Raw genomic sequence first — 18,243 nt, 5'->3', positions numbered from 1 at the left:
CCAAGATCAAGAACAAACTACAAAATTCTTCTTTTATTTTTTTCCTTTTTTTTGTGCACTAGAAAATAAAATTTTATTCAACATCATCCAATGCCCCTTCTAAATAGTTTGCTTATTGCTTTTTTGATAAGTAAAATAGTATGCTTATTGCATATTAAGGACACGTCCTTGCGCCTTGTAATTTATTCACTCCGCACTTTTGCTTATTTTGTCTTCCAATGGTAACTTTCCAACAAAATTGGAGTTGAGACTTCCCAAATACAAATGATCCTCAAATTCCAAGGCTGATGTTACAAAGGTCATCACCTTTCCTTCTGGGTCATCAAATTTCTTGATTATCTTGCCATCAGTTGCCACATTTACAACCATTGCTTTCCTGAACACACCATTTACCCGCTTAATCAGCTTGGGAAATGCCGCTATTATGTGTTTGGATACCTTGGAGCTGTGCACAAACTCCAACCCATCAGAAGTTAACTGCAATGTACAGATCATTGTTGTTATTTACAGAAAAAAAGGAAAACTAATCACGAACATCTAACCATGAGGTTGTGTGTAGCTAATCAACAACAACAACTAAATTGTAGTTCCAAAACTTTGGAGTTAATTATGAATTCTCAAATAGATTAATTAGGATTGGCGATATGTATTCTTTTATGTCATTCTATGCTATCCAAAATCGTAATATTTATCACTTCCTCAACTGACATGTCATTTTTAAATATTTTCACTAATATTGTTTTAGGTCTTTCTACCTTTTTTTCGTTCCCTTGAATCAACTCACTTTCCTTAATTTGTATATCAAATCTTGTTCAATGCACATTTGACAAGAATTTTTGTACCTGAAGTAGAGCAATCCAAAAAGATCCATCTGGGGCAAGTTTGATGTTATCAGGACCACCTGGAAGGTTTTCAACAAAAATCTCAGTTTTTCCTTTGTCCTCTCCTTTCAACCAATACTTGAGGCATCTAAACCTGATCCACATAAGAGAGAATTAGCATGCTGTAAAGTGAGAGTAAATCCTCATTTTTGTTGCGAGAAGCATAAAATTATAAACAACATAGAGAGCATGATGTCATATGAAAGACTAGGAACTACACTACACATGCGTATGTGGCTTGCCATGAAGGGAAGACAAAGTCCATTATTCCACATATACATTGGTAGAGGACAGTTACCCAACTGAATGCGCATATTGTCAATGCCATTGTTGGATGATTAACACAAGTCATTAGCTTTTCCCCTTTCTTTCTTTCTTGTCCCATATGATCACTTTTTTTTTGGGGGGTATACATATTAAGTAGGAGAGGGGGATTCAAATTCAAAATATCTCGTTAGAAACACTAGGAAATACCATTTGTCCCATAAGATAGTTCATACTTTATATTAAGTACTTACTTCCATGTTTCACAGACCACCAAATAATCTTGGTCCCTTGAGAGTGCAACACCATTAGCAAAAGCCAAGTCTTCAAGTAGAATGGATGTCTCACTTGATGATGGATCATACTTTAGCAGCTGCCCGTGTGGTTTTGCTTCAATCACGTCTAGATACCAACTGTGGAGGTCAAATTTGGTGCTTGCAACACTAAAGTATAGACTACCATCTGATGCTTCGATAACATCATCAGCAAACCTAATTCAATCATGCATGTACATATTAATGAATGTTCTTATAGAAAAACAAATAATGGTTTGGTCCTCTAGGTTTTTAGCCCAACTCTCTAGATGCGTACAGTGATGGGGCCATTTTGGATATGCATCAACTAAAAGATGTATCATGTTGAATTTTGTGGCAAATTGATCTCTTTTAAGGTTTAAACACAAGTTTGGTTCATCTGGATATCACGTAGTCCCTTAAAAAAAAGCATTAGTGGTGTTATTATGTGCATTTACTGTGTTGGAGTTCCAGGGGACCATGATTCCGTTGAAGAACTTGAAATAATTTCCTTACAGTCAAGCTCAAGTTTTAGATGAAATATATAGATGCTTATCAAATTTATCTATTACACATATATAATCCCATAATATTTCATTACAAATAGTAGCTTTTTTTCTCTTTAATTTTGAACCCTAAGTTTTGGCCCTGATGATGAGCCACCTTACTAACCTGAAAAAAGGGCAACCCAAAAAAGGATATATTGTCTCAGTCGACAAAAGACAACCTATTGGATTTTTCCATCCCTCTTGGAAAATTTAATTGAACGGGACTGTTGTAGGCTGCTTTTAAGTAGACTGCTTCAAAGAAAAATCTTAGGCAGAATATCCAAACTAGTACAAAAAAGAACAAGAAAGTTGATTTTGGCACTAATGTTCTCAAATACTAGTACTACTCTAAACCAAAAATATTCCTTCGAGCTACAATTCGATGTGGTATGCTGGTATCTTATATGATGGGTATATGCAAGATCAGTTTTCAGCCACATGTATATGGAATCAATCTATTACATCATCTGGTGCATAAACTACTTTATACCATACTATATAGTCTCAAACTTAGTGAGGAGGTGTCACTCAAGAGAAATTATTTGGTTTGCACATGATTTATTTAGTTTGCGCGTTTCTTACTTTTCTAAGCAATTCTTGATTCCTGAGTCTACCATTGTAGATAGGCAATGTTCACCAAAGGGTTAACCTGTCTCACCAAGTATTAGGCATTAACACCATACTTCTGCTTGACACATTTTTAGGTGCACCACATATATTTCTGGGATAACAAAACAAACCCACACACGTGTTTATAAATCATATGATACAAGCAATTACCTTATTTTGGACCCATTGACATGTGATGCAAGGACTACGATGCCATCTTCACCAACCTTAAGCAAACCCTACATATATCTTTCAATCAGTTTAAAAGCTATACATAATACATAGGTTCAATGCCAAGGTTTAGTCCCCTTCAAACCTAGACACGAGTTATAGCTGGGAATTTAATGAAAATGACATAATAACCAAAACCTCCTTCTATATCTTAGATTATAGAAAGGCCAGTTTCTTTACTCTATGCAAAATGCACTTCACTAGTTTGAGAGTAATCTTACCTCTTCAGAATCACATGCAATAAGATCACCTTCCTTTGTTATTGTTATTCCAAGTAAAGTTTGACTGTTTGTCATTTTCCAATTTTCCCATGACCCATTTCTATACATTCTTTTGATCCAACCATCTCTGGTAGCTGTATATAATGTACCCTCTTTATCGAAACAAATATCTTCTGGGTCCTTTAATCCTTCTCCAAGTTTGGTAACTCTCTATTGGAACCAAAAAGACATGACGCTTGTAAGCTTTAAAGGGTAAGCATGAAGTCAAAAGGCAAATAATATTAATGTGTGTAGTTCTTTACCTGTAATTGGTTGTTTGTTGGAAAAGAAGATAAAGGTGGCAATTCAAGATTTCTGGGGGATATGGGTGAGAAGAATAGGATTTGAAACATGAAAGCAACCAGACAAACTAGCAGGACGCTTAAAAATGCTGGGATGAAAGGTTTTGAGGTTCTAGCATTGGCCACTGTGTTAGGTTTTGGATCCATTTATAGTCAATCCTGCTTCAATGGGACTTTAAATGATAGGGGAAAATATTGATAAGAATAATATGATTGTCAATCAAAAAAATCTATTTTTTATAAGGTAAACACTGGACAAAATTAGTGTGGTCTAAATTGGATGGAACTTTGAAGGTAAGGATTTGGCGTTGATATATACTCCAGTACCTATATCCAAACAAAACTGCGGTCGTCAAGTTACATATGCAAGATGGCAATAGGAGAGATAAAAGTGGATAAAATAGTAGTTAAATAATTAAATTTTCTATTTCCTAATACTTTAAATTTTAAGGACAAGTAATAATTAATTTTAAAAAATATCCTATACAGGATCAACCTTTTGTCTTTTGTCATATCCTTCCCTCCAATCAAACAACTTGACATAGAAGTAGAGATTTCATTTTTCCCTCTACTCTCCTATCCCTCCCTTCTGTTTATCCATTCTACAGTTTTACTCTTAAAAGTTTCAAACTTTCAATCCCTTGTACTAGACATATTGTTGCTAATACAACAAGGCTAGTTCAACACCACTAGTAAAGCAAATTGCAAATGCTAAAAGTATGTTAAATACCAGTTTTAATACCAATAGACCCACGCAATACATGAGAATAAATCATTATTTTGTAATTGTAGAATAATGTAATTTTTTCTCTAAAATCTATTAAAAATAATTTGTTCTCCCTAAAAATTAAACATTTTCTAAAATTATTTAATCTTTCTATCTCTACCAGTATATCATACTATTATTTTGGGTGTGTTTCATTTGTATTATTCCTTTACTAGGTTGTACACATTTTTCAAAATTATGTTATATTTTTTGAGTTTCAAATAAATTATCCAAATTCTTCATCCTCTTAAAGGTGATTATCATGATAATAAAAAATTAAAAATCATAACAAAATTGCACTTAATATTACACAAATATAGGCATACTCAAATGCATAATCAATATTGTGTTTTGATATAAATTCAATTATCACTTCCAAAATAACTAAATATTAACTCAAACAAAAATCAAACCAAATCTATAAGAGGGAGAGACTACTTGTGACGGGGAACTAAAAATACAACACCAATACGTATTAAACTATTAATCCAAAATAGAGTTTTTAAAAACACAATGATTCATCAACTTGAAATAGAGCTGCAAGGAAGAATATAAAATCGAGAGAGAGAGAGAGAGAGAGAGAGAGAGAGTAAATAAGATGAGAAGAAAAAGAGTAAAAAATAAAAAATACAGTAACAAACACCAAATTATCCTAGTCATACTATGTAATAGAATAACATTATATTCTTATATACTATCTTTATAATTCAATAAGATAACACATCTATGAAATCTTAGACAAGAACAAAGATGACAACTTAAAAATACAAAACTAAATCACATCAACCTAAAGTAGAGTTATAAACAACACAAAAATTCATCAACCTAAAGTAGAGATGCAGGAAAAAAAATTTCTCCAAAAATGAAAAAAACAATTTGAAAGAGAAAGAGAGAGAGATAACCTTTTGTGTGTGGGAAAACTATGCATAAAATAAGAGAGAGAATTGCAAATTTATAGTAAGAGGATAAGAATAAGAAGAGCCAAAAATAAAATAAAAAAGACAAAATGATAGAGGAAGAGTGATATTAAGATAGATAGTAGTGGGGATATGAAAAGGTAAAAGGGAGAGAAAAGGTTGGAGAATGTGTAAAAATAAGTTGAGAAATTAATAAGAAGAAAATTAGTTAAAAATAAGAGAGAAATGGTTGAAAATAGGTGAATGATGTAGTTGCTGATGTGGCTCAACGAAAGTGTAGCAACAATAAGTGATATGCTTCAGTTTTTAGATATATATATATATATATATATAGATTTCAAATGCTATGCTTCAGTTTTTAGATATATATATATATATATATATATATATGGTTTTCAAAATTCAAATGTTGTGCATACAATGCTCAAATATAGATTGTCATCCGATATTTATTACATCAACAACTAAGCTGATGTAAAAATAAAAGTGACTATTTTTTATCTTAGTTTTACCCCCATTAATTACTATTTAAGTAATAATCAATCCATCAAATGCCTTAACTCCTTAAATCTTGTATGTTATGGCCAAATACCCCTATCTTGGAGAAATTATATGATATTCATGGTGGACCACATCATTTTTTTTCCTATTGGTCCAAATTATAATCTCTCCCTGTATTGGACTTTCAATTAATGGCTCATTTTGTATAAGCCTTATTAAAATATAAAATATGATTTAGACCCCTGTGTGTTCTAAATGCTCTTACACCAACTTAGAAAGAAAAAAAAATTTTGACCCCAAAACAACTTATGCTGTGAATTAATTAATTAATAACACAAATAAATAATCCAAACAAGTGTTTCAACCACAATTATAATCATCAAATCGAAAAGAAATAATAATGAAAGCAAGGAAAAGACGCATTGATTTGGCAACGAAATGAAAAACCGGTGAAAACCCTCTGGCAACGAAGTGGAAAACCAGTGAAAACCCTCTTCATGGAAAGGCCACTCTGGGCATTCAATCTTATAAAAAATCATTAGAAATATATAACAGTTACAACAGTTTAAATATAAAACTTAACATATATAGATTTTCTATTGTAACCTCTGTAAATGCTATGTTTGCCTTCTATCCGCTGTGGCTTTAGAACCAATAAAATCCTTCACATGAATCTCCTCCAAGAATGAACATTGTTCATAACCTAAAAAGCTAGACAGAAACAATAACGATCGACTATTTTTATCACAACCCAAATCCTAGATATGGATTTAGAACCAAGATTGACATGTTAATACTAAGCCTAAACCTGATATCAGAGGCGGAGCCAAGTGGGTCGAGAGGGGGCCATTGCCCCCCTGACTCCACCTAGAAAAGCAAGATCTTAAGTCTAGTAGTAGTAATATGTATAGACCTCTTAAATGCTTTGTCCCATGATGAAACAAAAAGTACCCCCTACTTAATACACTCTAACACCGAAGAAAACAATTGAGAGATTCAACACTTTTTAGACAAAAACTAATATCACTTTTGTTTTAAAATTTTTTTATCTTGTACCTGAATTTCAGCATGTTTATTAACGGCATTTTGAAAGTTTATCCCTTTTTTTTTTTTGTTCATGGAATTTCAATTATTTGTGGCTCTTATATTTTATACACAACAATAAAGCCACAGTCTCAATATTTTCATAACAAATTCATCACAAAGCTAAGTGACAAATTGATATTGATAAATAAAAAGATATGTCAATGGTACGCTGAGATGACAATTGGTTTAAACTTTGACTTTCTATTATGAATCGAAATTTGAACCATTTATAGAATAGATAAGAAAAATGCTAAATTCTACATATGTTTTGAAAGCAATTAAAGTAGTGTATATACAACATTACATGATTATCAAAATTGACTTTAAATCTTGTCCCCCTTAAAGTGAAATCCTGGCTCCGCCACTGCCTAATATTAACACAAACCAAACTAAACTTGTAAACAAACATTTTCTATCTATAGACTTTATATTCAAAGCATCTAAAACTTTTCTCTGAAGGGTTAAAAAACCCATAAGTTAGGAAAATACCACAAGTTCACAAAATAAATTCTCCAGTTTCATAAAATTTCCAACTCTCAACAATAAACTCTTAAATACAATATCACCACAAAATTAAGCACAGAACTAACAAAACATGAAGTTATACTATTTAAAACCAAAACTAGCTCCTTCAAAACTCAACTAAGGCTACCGCTACAAATCTCATGAAAGAAAAACAAAACATTCATGATTAAATTCTTTCATGAGATTCTCAAAAAAAAAAAAAAAAAAAAGAAAAAGAAAAAAAAAAGAAAAAGAAAGAGATATTACCATTTCATTGAAATGGTAAATCCATATTTCAACATAACCATTTCACTTATTATCACTAAAATTAATTTTTCATAACATAATCCTAGGTATTCTTGGGCATATTATCATAACATATCAAAATCTCGTACTTTTCCAACAAGAAGAAAGAGAGGCATGGGCCATAAGTCTTGAGCCATGGGGTGTCATTCAAGGACAGAAGAAAAATGATGACTCATTATCTTTTTGGGCACAATTACATTTTTGACTTCCTTGTTTATCTCAAATCTCAATTAACCCAATTATATAAAATTACTTATATAACCTAATTCTTTTACTTTATTCCAAAAGTTTCTGTAATTTATCTAAGGGTCAGGTTAGTAAGTGTGTTTAGCGCATTTGTTAATGAACCATTTTAAGAAAATTTTGATACCATTTTTATAAGATATATAGAAAGTTCTAAAAAAACTAAGTCACTTTATTCTCTTACACACATATTTATCTAATTATAAAACACTCAAACTTCTAAAAAAACAATATGTATAATCCCATAAATTACTCATACAATTTGGTGAAGATATTACAACCGTTAAGCAATTAATTCTACAATTCCAAGAAATCAATGTTTTAGACTCAAAGAGAAACTTTCAAAGAAAAAATCTTAAGACATTTAACATGGAAAAACACTTTAGGGAGAGGAATTTAGAACTATTTAGACTTAAGAACGTTTGCTCTTTGCATAATTTTTGCATGACAACCTTTCTTCTCTTAATTCGTTGACAATCTTTATCTTTTTAATTGGTACAACATGGGTTTGTTTTAAATGGGAAAGTATTGGGTAAGTATTTAGGTCTTCAAAGTCGGTTTGTAATTTGCCTCAATTTTTGCTAGAGCGTGGAGCAAACTCTTAGAGACAATATAGTTGTTCCAACTTCAAACAAATATTTCTCCTTCATTTTAAATTCAAATTGGGTTAAATTTTATCCGTTTGAAACTCCAAATGTCTACTTTCCAATGAAGTAAATTTCAATTAAGAGTTAGTTATGGTGTAAAAGATATGTTCAAAAACCATCAGCTCATCATCTTTGAACATATCAAAACCTCATCATTTTTTAAACAAATTTGACTGGTCAAACTCAACTCCAACAGAATTCTATTAAGACAACCTAAATTTGATTTACTTACAACTCTAACATCACTTTGTTTTAACAGTACTTAAATTTAGTCAAGAATCTCAACAATCTAAAACCAAACACTTTTGATTATTGGTGCCTGCGAGCAAATTATCTGGTCCATGTTGCTAGCCCCTTGAGAACTATTGGATGAATAACCAATGGGGACATCCACATGGCCAAAGACGAAGACGATGGCAGTATTCTCTGATGTTGTCAAACTTTTCTTTTTCATTCCTTGTCGATATTCCAATATGAAGGGGGAATTAATGCAGGAGACAGACGACATCAAACAAAGCTTTCAAATTGAATGACCAAACAAAGTGCAAAAGAATGCAAAACCATGATTGTAACAGTTACTTACTTACCAACGTTTGGGTGGCCTAATTGGTAAAATACTAGGCCAACAAGTCTGAGAACTTGGGTTCGAGTCTCAACAACTAGCTGTGTATTGTGTTCCTTATATCTGATCCCCATTCCAAACAGTCCAAAGAATAATAAATGAGTTTCTCACAGATTCGGAGTATGGGGTATCATTCGGGAGCAAGTAAGGTGCTGCTATGATCATGCCCAGATAGAGCAGCCATGCTAGTCACCCCTTCTACCCATTTTTTTATTTACTAAAAAACAAAAAGCAGTTATTTACTTATCTCATATAATACCAAATCCTGATACATCATATGTAGCCACTGGTCCCTCCCTCCCAACAGTAAAAGATTCCCTTTACCTTACAGTATAGGCTAAAGGCTACAAGTCCCAACTTGGTCAGCAAGAAGCCACAGATTTGAGACCCTAGATTGCGAAAAACAACAAGGTGTTTTAGATACATGCATTCTCACACTCACATGAGAGTGGACCCCACAAGACTACCTGTATGAAATATCTCATGTACTAGAAGATGGTAAAATACCTAAGGCAAATCATCCTCTGGCCACATATGGTGGTATATTTGTGACCGTGAAAAAATCTTCTAGTGTTTTGGATTGAGCTGCTTGTCTCTGCCAAAATTCTCCTAGGTTAATCCACAATTTTCTTTTTAATTGTTGAACTGCTTATGTGTGAACAGAATTCCATCCTCACACTTAGGGGTGTGCAGCCAACCCACCAAAACCGACTCGATCCGACCCAACCCACTGGGTTGGGTCGGTTTTTAAGGCTTGGTGGGTTGGGTTGGGTTACAAAAATTTTTTTGATAGCGAGTTGGGTTGGGTTTGGGTTATAAAATTACAAACCCAACCTGACCCACCCATATATTTAATATATATATATTTAAAATATATTATATAATTAATAAAATTTTTAAAATAATTAGCTCTTCTTATCCTATATAAAAGTGAATTAGTTCACACAAACCCTAGTAAATTACTATTGTTATTTAGTCATTAGTGTTGTTTGCCTTTAAGGAGTTACATTGATACTAATATTTGGGTTTTTAAAATCTATTAATATTTATTTTTAATTTCTACTCAATTTAATAATAATAATAATAATAATAATAATAATAATAAATTTGTTCAACTCATGGGTTCAACTCGACCCAACTTGACTCATGTGAGTTGGGTTAGACTTATGTGATGGGTTGGGTTGGGTTGAATTTTTTTTGACTCACCATGATGGGTTAAGTAAAAAAATCCCCTTAACCCAACCCAACCCAACTCATGCACACCCTTACTCACACTCTCATGTGAGTGTGAAGATTGATGCATTCGAAACACTTTATACCAGATCTTAGAAGTCGCATCAGAAGATATGGCATGGATTGCACATGGCTCATTTCCTCACATATCCTTTTTCTTCTTGTCTTTTTCCAATATTATATCAGCGTAAAAAGTATGTCCTCGCAGATATCTTGTCTTTTTTCTTCTAATACTGTGCTTCTTTCTTGAGTCAGTGACAAGCCATGATACAGCTAATGCTCGCCAAGGTAAATTGTAACAGTTTACGGTGTGTCTTGTATGGCGTTTGGCACATTTTTTGAATAGATGTTTATCCATGTACCAGCACTTGATGTAGACGTGACAAAGCGAGTTGGAATTCATCTGAACCCAAAATTTTTTATACAAAGCAAAAATGGATTGATCCATAACCTAATTTTTTTGCAGGTTAATTTGACTCGAACCATTTAAAAGAAAATATTTGGGTTAAAAAAAAAATACTAAAATTAAGACATGGTTAATAATTTACTTGTTTCTTTTGGGCTGTACAATGCACAACTCAGGAGCGGAGGGAGAGAGGGGTACTTGACTTTTCAAAAATCTTCCCTTCCTCTTGTATTATTGGTATAAAAAAAAAAGTGGACATAAATTTAAGTAAAGGCCTCCTTAACATGCTGTTTGCCACGTAGGCAATTTTCGTTAGTGAGACAATGGTGGAGACTAAATTGAAAAGGATTTTCGATTTTTAGAGACCAAAGTAGCAGCTTTAAAAAAGTAGAGACCAAAATAAAAAATGACTTAAAATGTAGAGATCAAAAAAGTATTTTTGCCTTTATTTAATAGTGAAAACAATTTAAAATTTTATAATTATAATTGAAACTTTTAAAATTTAGGGTTTCATTTGAAATTATCCAACAATAATTTGAATTATGTGATTTATCCCATGTTAGAAATATATTAGCCCATTAGCATATGCCCAAGCCTAATTCTACTTTGTGTGCAAGTCAAGTCTCCTACTTGTACTAGAAGTCTATTAGTCTAGGGTTTAGTCTACTATATATACACATGTTATAATTCATTGTAACACAGGATTTGTACTACACTCTAATATATTATTAATGTAACCCTTTAGGGTTTCCTCCGTGGATGTAGGCCGTTAGGCTGAACCACGTAACCCTCGTGTGTTATTGTGTTTTATACTTTATGCTTTCACTTCCGCATCTATACTAGCATATTCAACATGGTGTATCAATGCTAATATTTAACATGGTATCAGAGCCACCTTCTTGTGGCCATGGTTTTCTGTTCTTGTGGTATATTTAAGAGCAATCTTTGTCTTCCTCGGTGTTTTTTTTTTCGCTGCGTTCATCTTCTTTGGCTTCCTATTACTGCCGTCAAAACTCTCCGGTATAGTCAAGCCACCGTTAAAAGTCGCATCAACACTGCAAAATCATTGCTTTCGTCAAACTACCGTTACAGAGCCAAACTTCATTCAAGGGATCTTTTCAACCTTATCAAATCTCAAGATTTCATCAAGCTTCCATCTTGAGTTTGAGAGGGGGTGTTAGAAATATATTAGCCCATTAGCATAGGCCCAAGCCTAATTCTACTTTGTGTGCAAGTCAAGTCTCCTACTTGTACTAGAAGTCTATTAGTCTAAGGTTTAGTCTACTATATATACACATGTTATAATTCATTGTAACACAGGATTTGTACTACACTCTAATATATTATTAATGTAACCCTTTAGGGTTTCCTCCGTGGATGTAGGCTGTTAGGCTGAACCACGTAACCCTCGTGTGTTATTGTGTTTTATACTTTATGCTTTCACTTCCGCATCTATACTAGCATATTCAACATGATGTATCAATGCTAATATTTAACATCCCATATTAGCTACTTGGTGCAAGGAAGTATAGGAATCCAAATGAACTTGTTCAAGAACTTGGTTTGAGAGCGTCTTCAACAAGGGTACTAAATGCCTAGTTTGTTCTAACAGTTCTTTGAATTTTTGGTTTGATAAATGAATCTCTTTTAGGGACTTTAAGAATTTTAATTGCTGGTCATCTTCCTCAAGGAAGTGTTTCTTTACTGGTTGGAGAAGTGGTCTCTAATGGGCACTAGAATCTCAATTATTTCTCTTTTTATGGTTCCTAATTTTTTTTTTCTTATAATAAAAGCTATTCATATAACTAGTTTTTTTTTTTTGGAAAACCATATGCATTTCCTAATTTTACATGACCACATACAACCATGAATCTGAATTTTGTAACAAGAAAACACATACTTTCATGCTTAAACTTGATACCAAAGAAAAGATCTTTGTACAACATTTAATAAAATCCTTGTACAGTTGTACCAACTTGATCTTCACCTCAATGACAGTGTCGATGGCCAAGAGAGTGGACTTCATTTGTTGAAAAATCCCTAGACCCATGCAAGCTAAAGATGAGAAAAATCTTATTTTCTCTCTCTTTCCTTGTGTAGCAGAAACCCTAGGAGATTTTTTTTTTTTTTTTCTTTCAACAATTTTTTCTATGTAAAGTGCTACATGTGGTCGGCCACTATGAGGGTTTATATACATAACTTGAGATGAGATCAAGGGAAAAAATAACACTTAGCTTCAATGGACCTTGGACTCTCATTATCTTATAACTAATCTAAAGTTACCATTAATTATATTTTATTTCACTATAAAAATATAATTGCACTAAAGGATTTAGAGTATTTAATTAAACAAGATGTTTTGATTAATTAAAATTGCATTTAACCCCTCCATGAAATATCCATTGTGAAAAAAAGTCATTTAGTTGTTGTCACTTTATTAACACTAAATCTTAAGGTTTTCTTGATTATTCTTATATTCTAAGAATCTAATTTTAGTAACTTCTCACTAAAATTATTTGGCTCGATACTCTGAATAATCAATTCCTATTAAATCAATTTCAATGCGACATTTCTTATCTATTATCAAAATTATGGATTTCATTCTAAGGAATAATGTTCCCACAATGCCACATGTGATTACCCATATAGAGGTACTGACGTATAAGATCTCATTCCTCTATATGTCAAAGTAACATACACTTTACATTTGAGTCCACCTCCTTCTTAGGATTTTGAGTTAAAGCATTTAGCAGTTATGGGGTTGTATGTTCAAGTTATTGTACTTTATAGATCAACGACTCACAATGGTCTAGTTCACTGTACTCCAAATACATTAACATATCAATCAAAAGGCTCTACTTCCACAATCAAGACAAATTATCATTATATGTTATAATCTTATCATTTGAAATGTCAAATTTCATCACCGACTATGAATTGAAATTTATAAGTCATAAGAAACTGTAATTTAGATCTTTTGTGTGTTAATCTCATCAACATACCTAAATCATATGTAATACAACTCATGACTATTCATCAAATAAATTCATAATATTCAATGTTCATATAATCTCATAAGATAAAGCACATACAAATTGAATTTTATGGCATAAATCCCAACATTTGCCTCCATCTAGTGACAATAGATTGTGTTTGGATTCTTCTCCTACTAGGGTTTTTGATCCAAAGAATGCTTACAGACTAACGAATGGTTGCTCTAATCCGCTATCAAACTTTATAGGACAATGGAATTAGAAGGTGGATACCATGCCAAAAATTCAATTATTTATTTGGAAGTGTTTCCTTAATAGTATTCCAGTTAAAGCCATGCTTGAGGCCAATGGTTTTCCTAGTGGTAATATGTGTGGACTATTCTGTGGACACTTAGAGACCATGCTACATGTTCTTGTTGTACTTATGCAAGAGATTTTTGGTTGTTTGCGAGGTTTATCATCCTTGTGAAAAAAAAAAAATGTAGATTTAATTGTTTGGTTAAAGACAAACTCCTTTTTCAGGAATCTGTGTCAGGGATCCCTCCTTTAGTGGAGTGTCTTATTTTAAGCAAGGTTATTAATACTAAGGTAATTGTGTATTGGGTTGAAGTAATTCTTAGTTGCTCTCTAAACATGATAAATGGTACTTCATTTTCTCATATTCATAATGAGGTCACATTCATTAAATTCATAATGGGGGTACACTGTAAATATAAGAGAATAAAGCACAATTTCGCTATTCTTCATAAGTATCTAAGTATTTTTCATTTAGTTGATGACCCTCTTTGTTTTAACATCTCCCTATGGTTTTAAAAATTGGACTGAACTGACCTAACCAATTGGTTCAATCGGGAACTGAACACCTGTCCGATCTAGTAAAAATGCACAAAACCAGTAAAAACTGAGAACCTGAGGCAAATCTGGTTTTACCCCGGTCTTGTTTTTAAAGCTATACATCTCCCACTCTTCCTTTATTATGGATTCCAAGGACCTACTGAGGCAAACACCCCATGTGAAGCTTAGGGATTGCTCTCAGGAAGCCAATCAATGTGCTAGTGCTCTTGCTAGAAAAGGGACAACCCAGCAAGATTTTGTGAATTTTTTTATTTATAATCCCCCTGTTGATGTTTGTTTAGTGCTATTATGACTTTGGATTTGTACTTTGATAGGCTTTATCCTAACTTTATCCGGTTCATTAATTAATTTAATGAATCATTTTTTACCAAAACAAGAAAGAAGAGAAATGATGTATCTACAATATTTTTGCGAATGTTTTCACAATAAATTCTAAATGGTAAGTTATTACGGGTTGTTATTAGTGAGGCAAAAAATTAATTTCAGTGATATATTCAAATTAGAACCAATGTCAACCAACCACCTATGATTTGTTATGAAAATGTTATAAAAATATTGTGGAGGTAACATTTCTCAAAGAAAAAGGATGGTGTAGTCATTTTTCATAGACAAATAAGATAATCATTTATTGCAATTGCGATTTTTAAGTGCCAGTAGCATATAACCATGTGTATGGGCTTTTTATAATTTGCGAATCAGCAAATACAATGTGAAATCCACGTTCATTCCTAACAAAGTCACTTAGAAAAACTCGTTCGGAAATTTTGTTATATTTAGCTCTCTTCTTAACCAATGTAAAAATTGTCACATTCTTGTTAGGGACAGTCAACAAAATTTCTTGACAACAGGTTTTCCATACCAAACCCTTCATTGTCAATTTACATAAGTCAACCATGATTGGGGTTCAGGGACGAAGTCAGGATTTCTATTAAGTAGGGCCGAAGTATGAACCAAAATCCAATTTTTCTTTTGATGATAATCCAAGTTAGCACCCATTTATTAACAAAATATCAACAAATAAGAAAAAAACACAAAATAACTATTTCTCAATACATTGAAATGCAATTATCTATCAAAATGAAATTCGACGTTCTTTAAAATCTCAGAAATCATAAATGATTAATTCCGTACTAAATGTCGCAGCAATTTCTATTTCAAAGTGTAAAATCAGTGTGTGTTAAAAAATCATCTTCAATATTAATGTACAAAATCATAGAGTCCATTAAAATATCAACTTCCATTTTATTGTGAAACCTAGTTTTGATAATATTCATAGTTGAAAATAATCAAAATAATCATTCCATAGTTGTAGTGAAAATTGGAAGATTAACAAGTATAAATACAACTGTACAACCACTTCAAAAACAACTGACACCTAGCCATCAACACAATAAAAAAATATTTAACAATTTTTAGAAGTCCGAAATACATTATGTTCATAACAATGAAATTCTATTTTCAACAGTAATATTTCATGATTTATGAATCTTGTTGTTAAAAATTACTTAAGCATAAAATATATTTAATCGATAGTAGTGCTCAATTGTGAAGTCAATTTACTAATGAGAAAGAGAAAATACACTAGGTGTAACTTGCCAATTGAATCACACCTAAATCTCAAAATCCCAAACTTTTAATATTGAGTCCCAAATAAGCAAACAACCAAAGTGTCATACCAATATATTTTTATTTTTCATATCAGCTTTATTTTTTAAGGGATTTGTTTTTGTTTCATTAGTAAAAAGTGAAGGGTTTTTTTTTTTTTTTTTTTTAAAGGGACCATCAACCACAAATATGGACTAATAACCTTAATTAATTTCAAGTTTTTTTTTTTTTGGGGGGGGGGGGGGGGTGGTTAGATAACTATTTTTAATTTTTCTTTTAAAATTTAGTTTCAATTTTAAGGGGGCCATATGAATGTTTTAACCAAAAATTCCCCGTGTAAGGGTACCTCCATCCCTAATTAGGGTTCTAGCATCATACCAAAAGACAGAGGATTCTAATACCATGGTAGATTCTTCATGTAACAACGTTTGGGATATAATTTTTTTCACAATTTTTTTTATGTGCACCCGTTATAACATGTCACCTTAAAAGTTAAAATATATATATATATATATATATATATATATATATATATATATATATATAAAAGCAACTCACTATGTGATGGCTCAATCGAGTATTTATATAAACTTTTAAACACACTACTTATTTAATAGTCATATCACTCGTATAATTTAACGCGCTCTTATGAACCGTCAATGGATTTAAGGAAATTCCATCCAAAAGCCAAGTAAAAATCTTGTTTGATGGTAAGAAATCCATGACACAAAACCCCATATGGTAATAATTTTATTTGCTACCATACAGGACACAAACCACACAACACAAATGAACAATATAAATGTGATAGTTTCTCTCTTTCCTCTCCTCTGCCCCTCACAATATATCACACTCTGAGAAACAGAGAGGAACGGAGAGATAGAAAGTTCAATGTTCTGTCTTGAGCAATGGTTATCACAAGTTCAGAGAGTCGCTCACCCACCACCAAAGTCCCTTCAGGGCCTCCTCCAATTGAAGTCTTATCAGTAAAATGTGAGTCTTGTGGATTCACAGAGGAGTGTACCCCTGCATACATTCATCGCATCAAAGAGCGGTACCAAGGCCGCTGGATATGTGGGTTATGTGTGGAGGCGGTGAAGGATGAGGTGATAAGATCAGACATGCTTATCTCTACTGAAGAAGCTCTTAACCGTCACATAAGTTTCTACAAGAAATTCAGATCCTTACGTTCTAGCTCTTTAAAACAAGGAGCAGAGCACCCCATCTCTGCTATGGGCAGGGTTCTCAGGCGAAGCATGGACTCGCCAAGACATCTTCGCTCTAGTTCAAGTTCTGATTTCCATGCTGTTGAAGGAGTTCGTAATTCTGGGTTGGTACGCTCTGAAAGTTGTGTCCCTTATCTGTCCCGTTAATTGGGTAATTCATAATTGAAACTTCTTATGGTAAATATGAAAAACAGAGTTCCTCTGTTTTTTCATTTTTGAATGGCTTCTTGGTCGAAGTCGTATGGCTTTGGGAACATGTATGCTGATTCTCATGAGATATGTTTTCGAAGAAGAAAAAAAAATTTCTGGACTTTTCATTTTGTATATAATATAATTGACAGACCAGTTCTAAACTAAATTTCCGAGTTGTAGTTTCTTCTTGTTCTCTGTTTCTCAAATTCTACAAGTCCACAAATTTGGCTTGCGTAAGGCCTAAGGGAGTAATCCTTGTATGGTTAAATTATATCAATGACAAAGTAATTGAATTGCTCCATTGCCTTTTTAAATTTGCATGACATCTGATTGGATTAATTTCAAACTTTTAGCCTCTTTTCGTTTCATACAGAGAAAGAATGAGATTCTAGTAAGTTGTTGTTTTGCTATCAATCCGAATCTGTGTAGAAGAAAATGGTCGAGGACTGAAATAAATTTTGATTGTGTTGGAGCTTGGCTGAATGTGTTGATTGAAAGACGGAATAAAGGAATCTTACAGCATATCATTTTCGTGATTTTTGGTGTAATTAGTTGGTTCTGAGTCAATTTTCAGTGTGGCCAGTTGTGTGAAATGGATTATATGGAAGGTACTCGGATAAGGCTTTGGTAAGTGCACAATTGGTAACCGCAACCAAATGCTGACACATTCTGCAATTTCAGAGAAAGTTCCCTAAAAGAGAGAAGGCAGTTTTGAGCATGGTACTTAAGACTTATCACTGAATTGTGTTGGGT

The 18,243-nt window shown here is 32.7% G+C and overlaps 2 protein-coding genes across 2 annotated transcripts; one reads left to right on the top strand and one right to left on the bottom strand.

Moving 5' to 3' along the window:
• Positions 1 to 15: 15 nt before the first annotated feature.
• Positions 16 to 3,670, bottom strand: LOC126705376 (protein STRICTOSIDINE SYNTHASE-LIKE 4-like). The gene is made up of 6 exons (XM_050404355.1): positions 3,350 to 3,670; positions 3,048 to 3,257; positions 2,767 to 2,834; positions 1,400 to 1,636; positions 843 to 975; positions 16 to 477 (listed from the first exon to the last, which is right to left on the bottom strand). Exons 1-6 carry the CDS (start codon positions 3,533 to 3,535, stop codon positions 187 to 189), a joined length of 1,125 nt encoding a protein of 374 aa, XP_050260312.1. The 5' UTR covers positions 3,536 to 3,670; the 3' UTR covers positions 16 to 186.
• A 13,170-nt stretch (positions 3,671 to 16,840) lies between these two features.
• On the top strand, positions 16,841 to 17,804 carry LOC126707657 (uncharacterized). The gene has a single exon (XM_050407427.1). The coding sequence runs from the start codon at positions 16,981 to 16,983 to the stop codon at positions 17,443 to 17,445; it is 465 nt and encodes a 154-aa protein (XP_050263384.1). The 5' UTR covers positions 16,841 to 16,980; the 3' UTR covers positions 17,446 to 17,804.
• Positions 17,805 to 18,243: the final 439 nt, after the last annotated feature.

Source organism: Quercus robur, chromosome 11 (genome assembly GCF_932294415.1).
Source record: "Quercus robur chromosome 11, dhQueRobu3.1, whole genome shotgun sequence".
NCBI classification, from domain to species: domain Eukaryota; kingdom Viridiplantae; phylum Streptophyta; class Magnoliopsida; order Fagales; family Fagaceae; genus Quercus; species Quercus robur.
The sequence above is the reverse complement of the archived record's forward strand: the minus strand, read 5'-3'. Positions and strand labels throughout refer to the sequence as shown.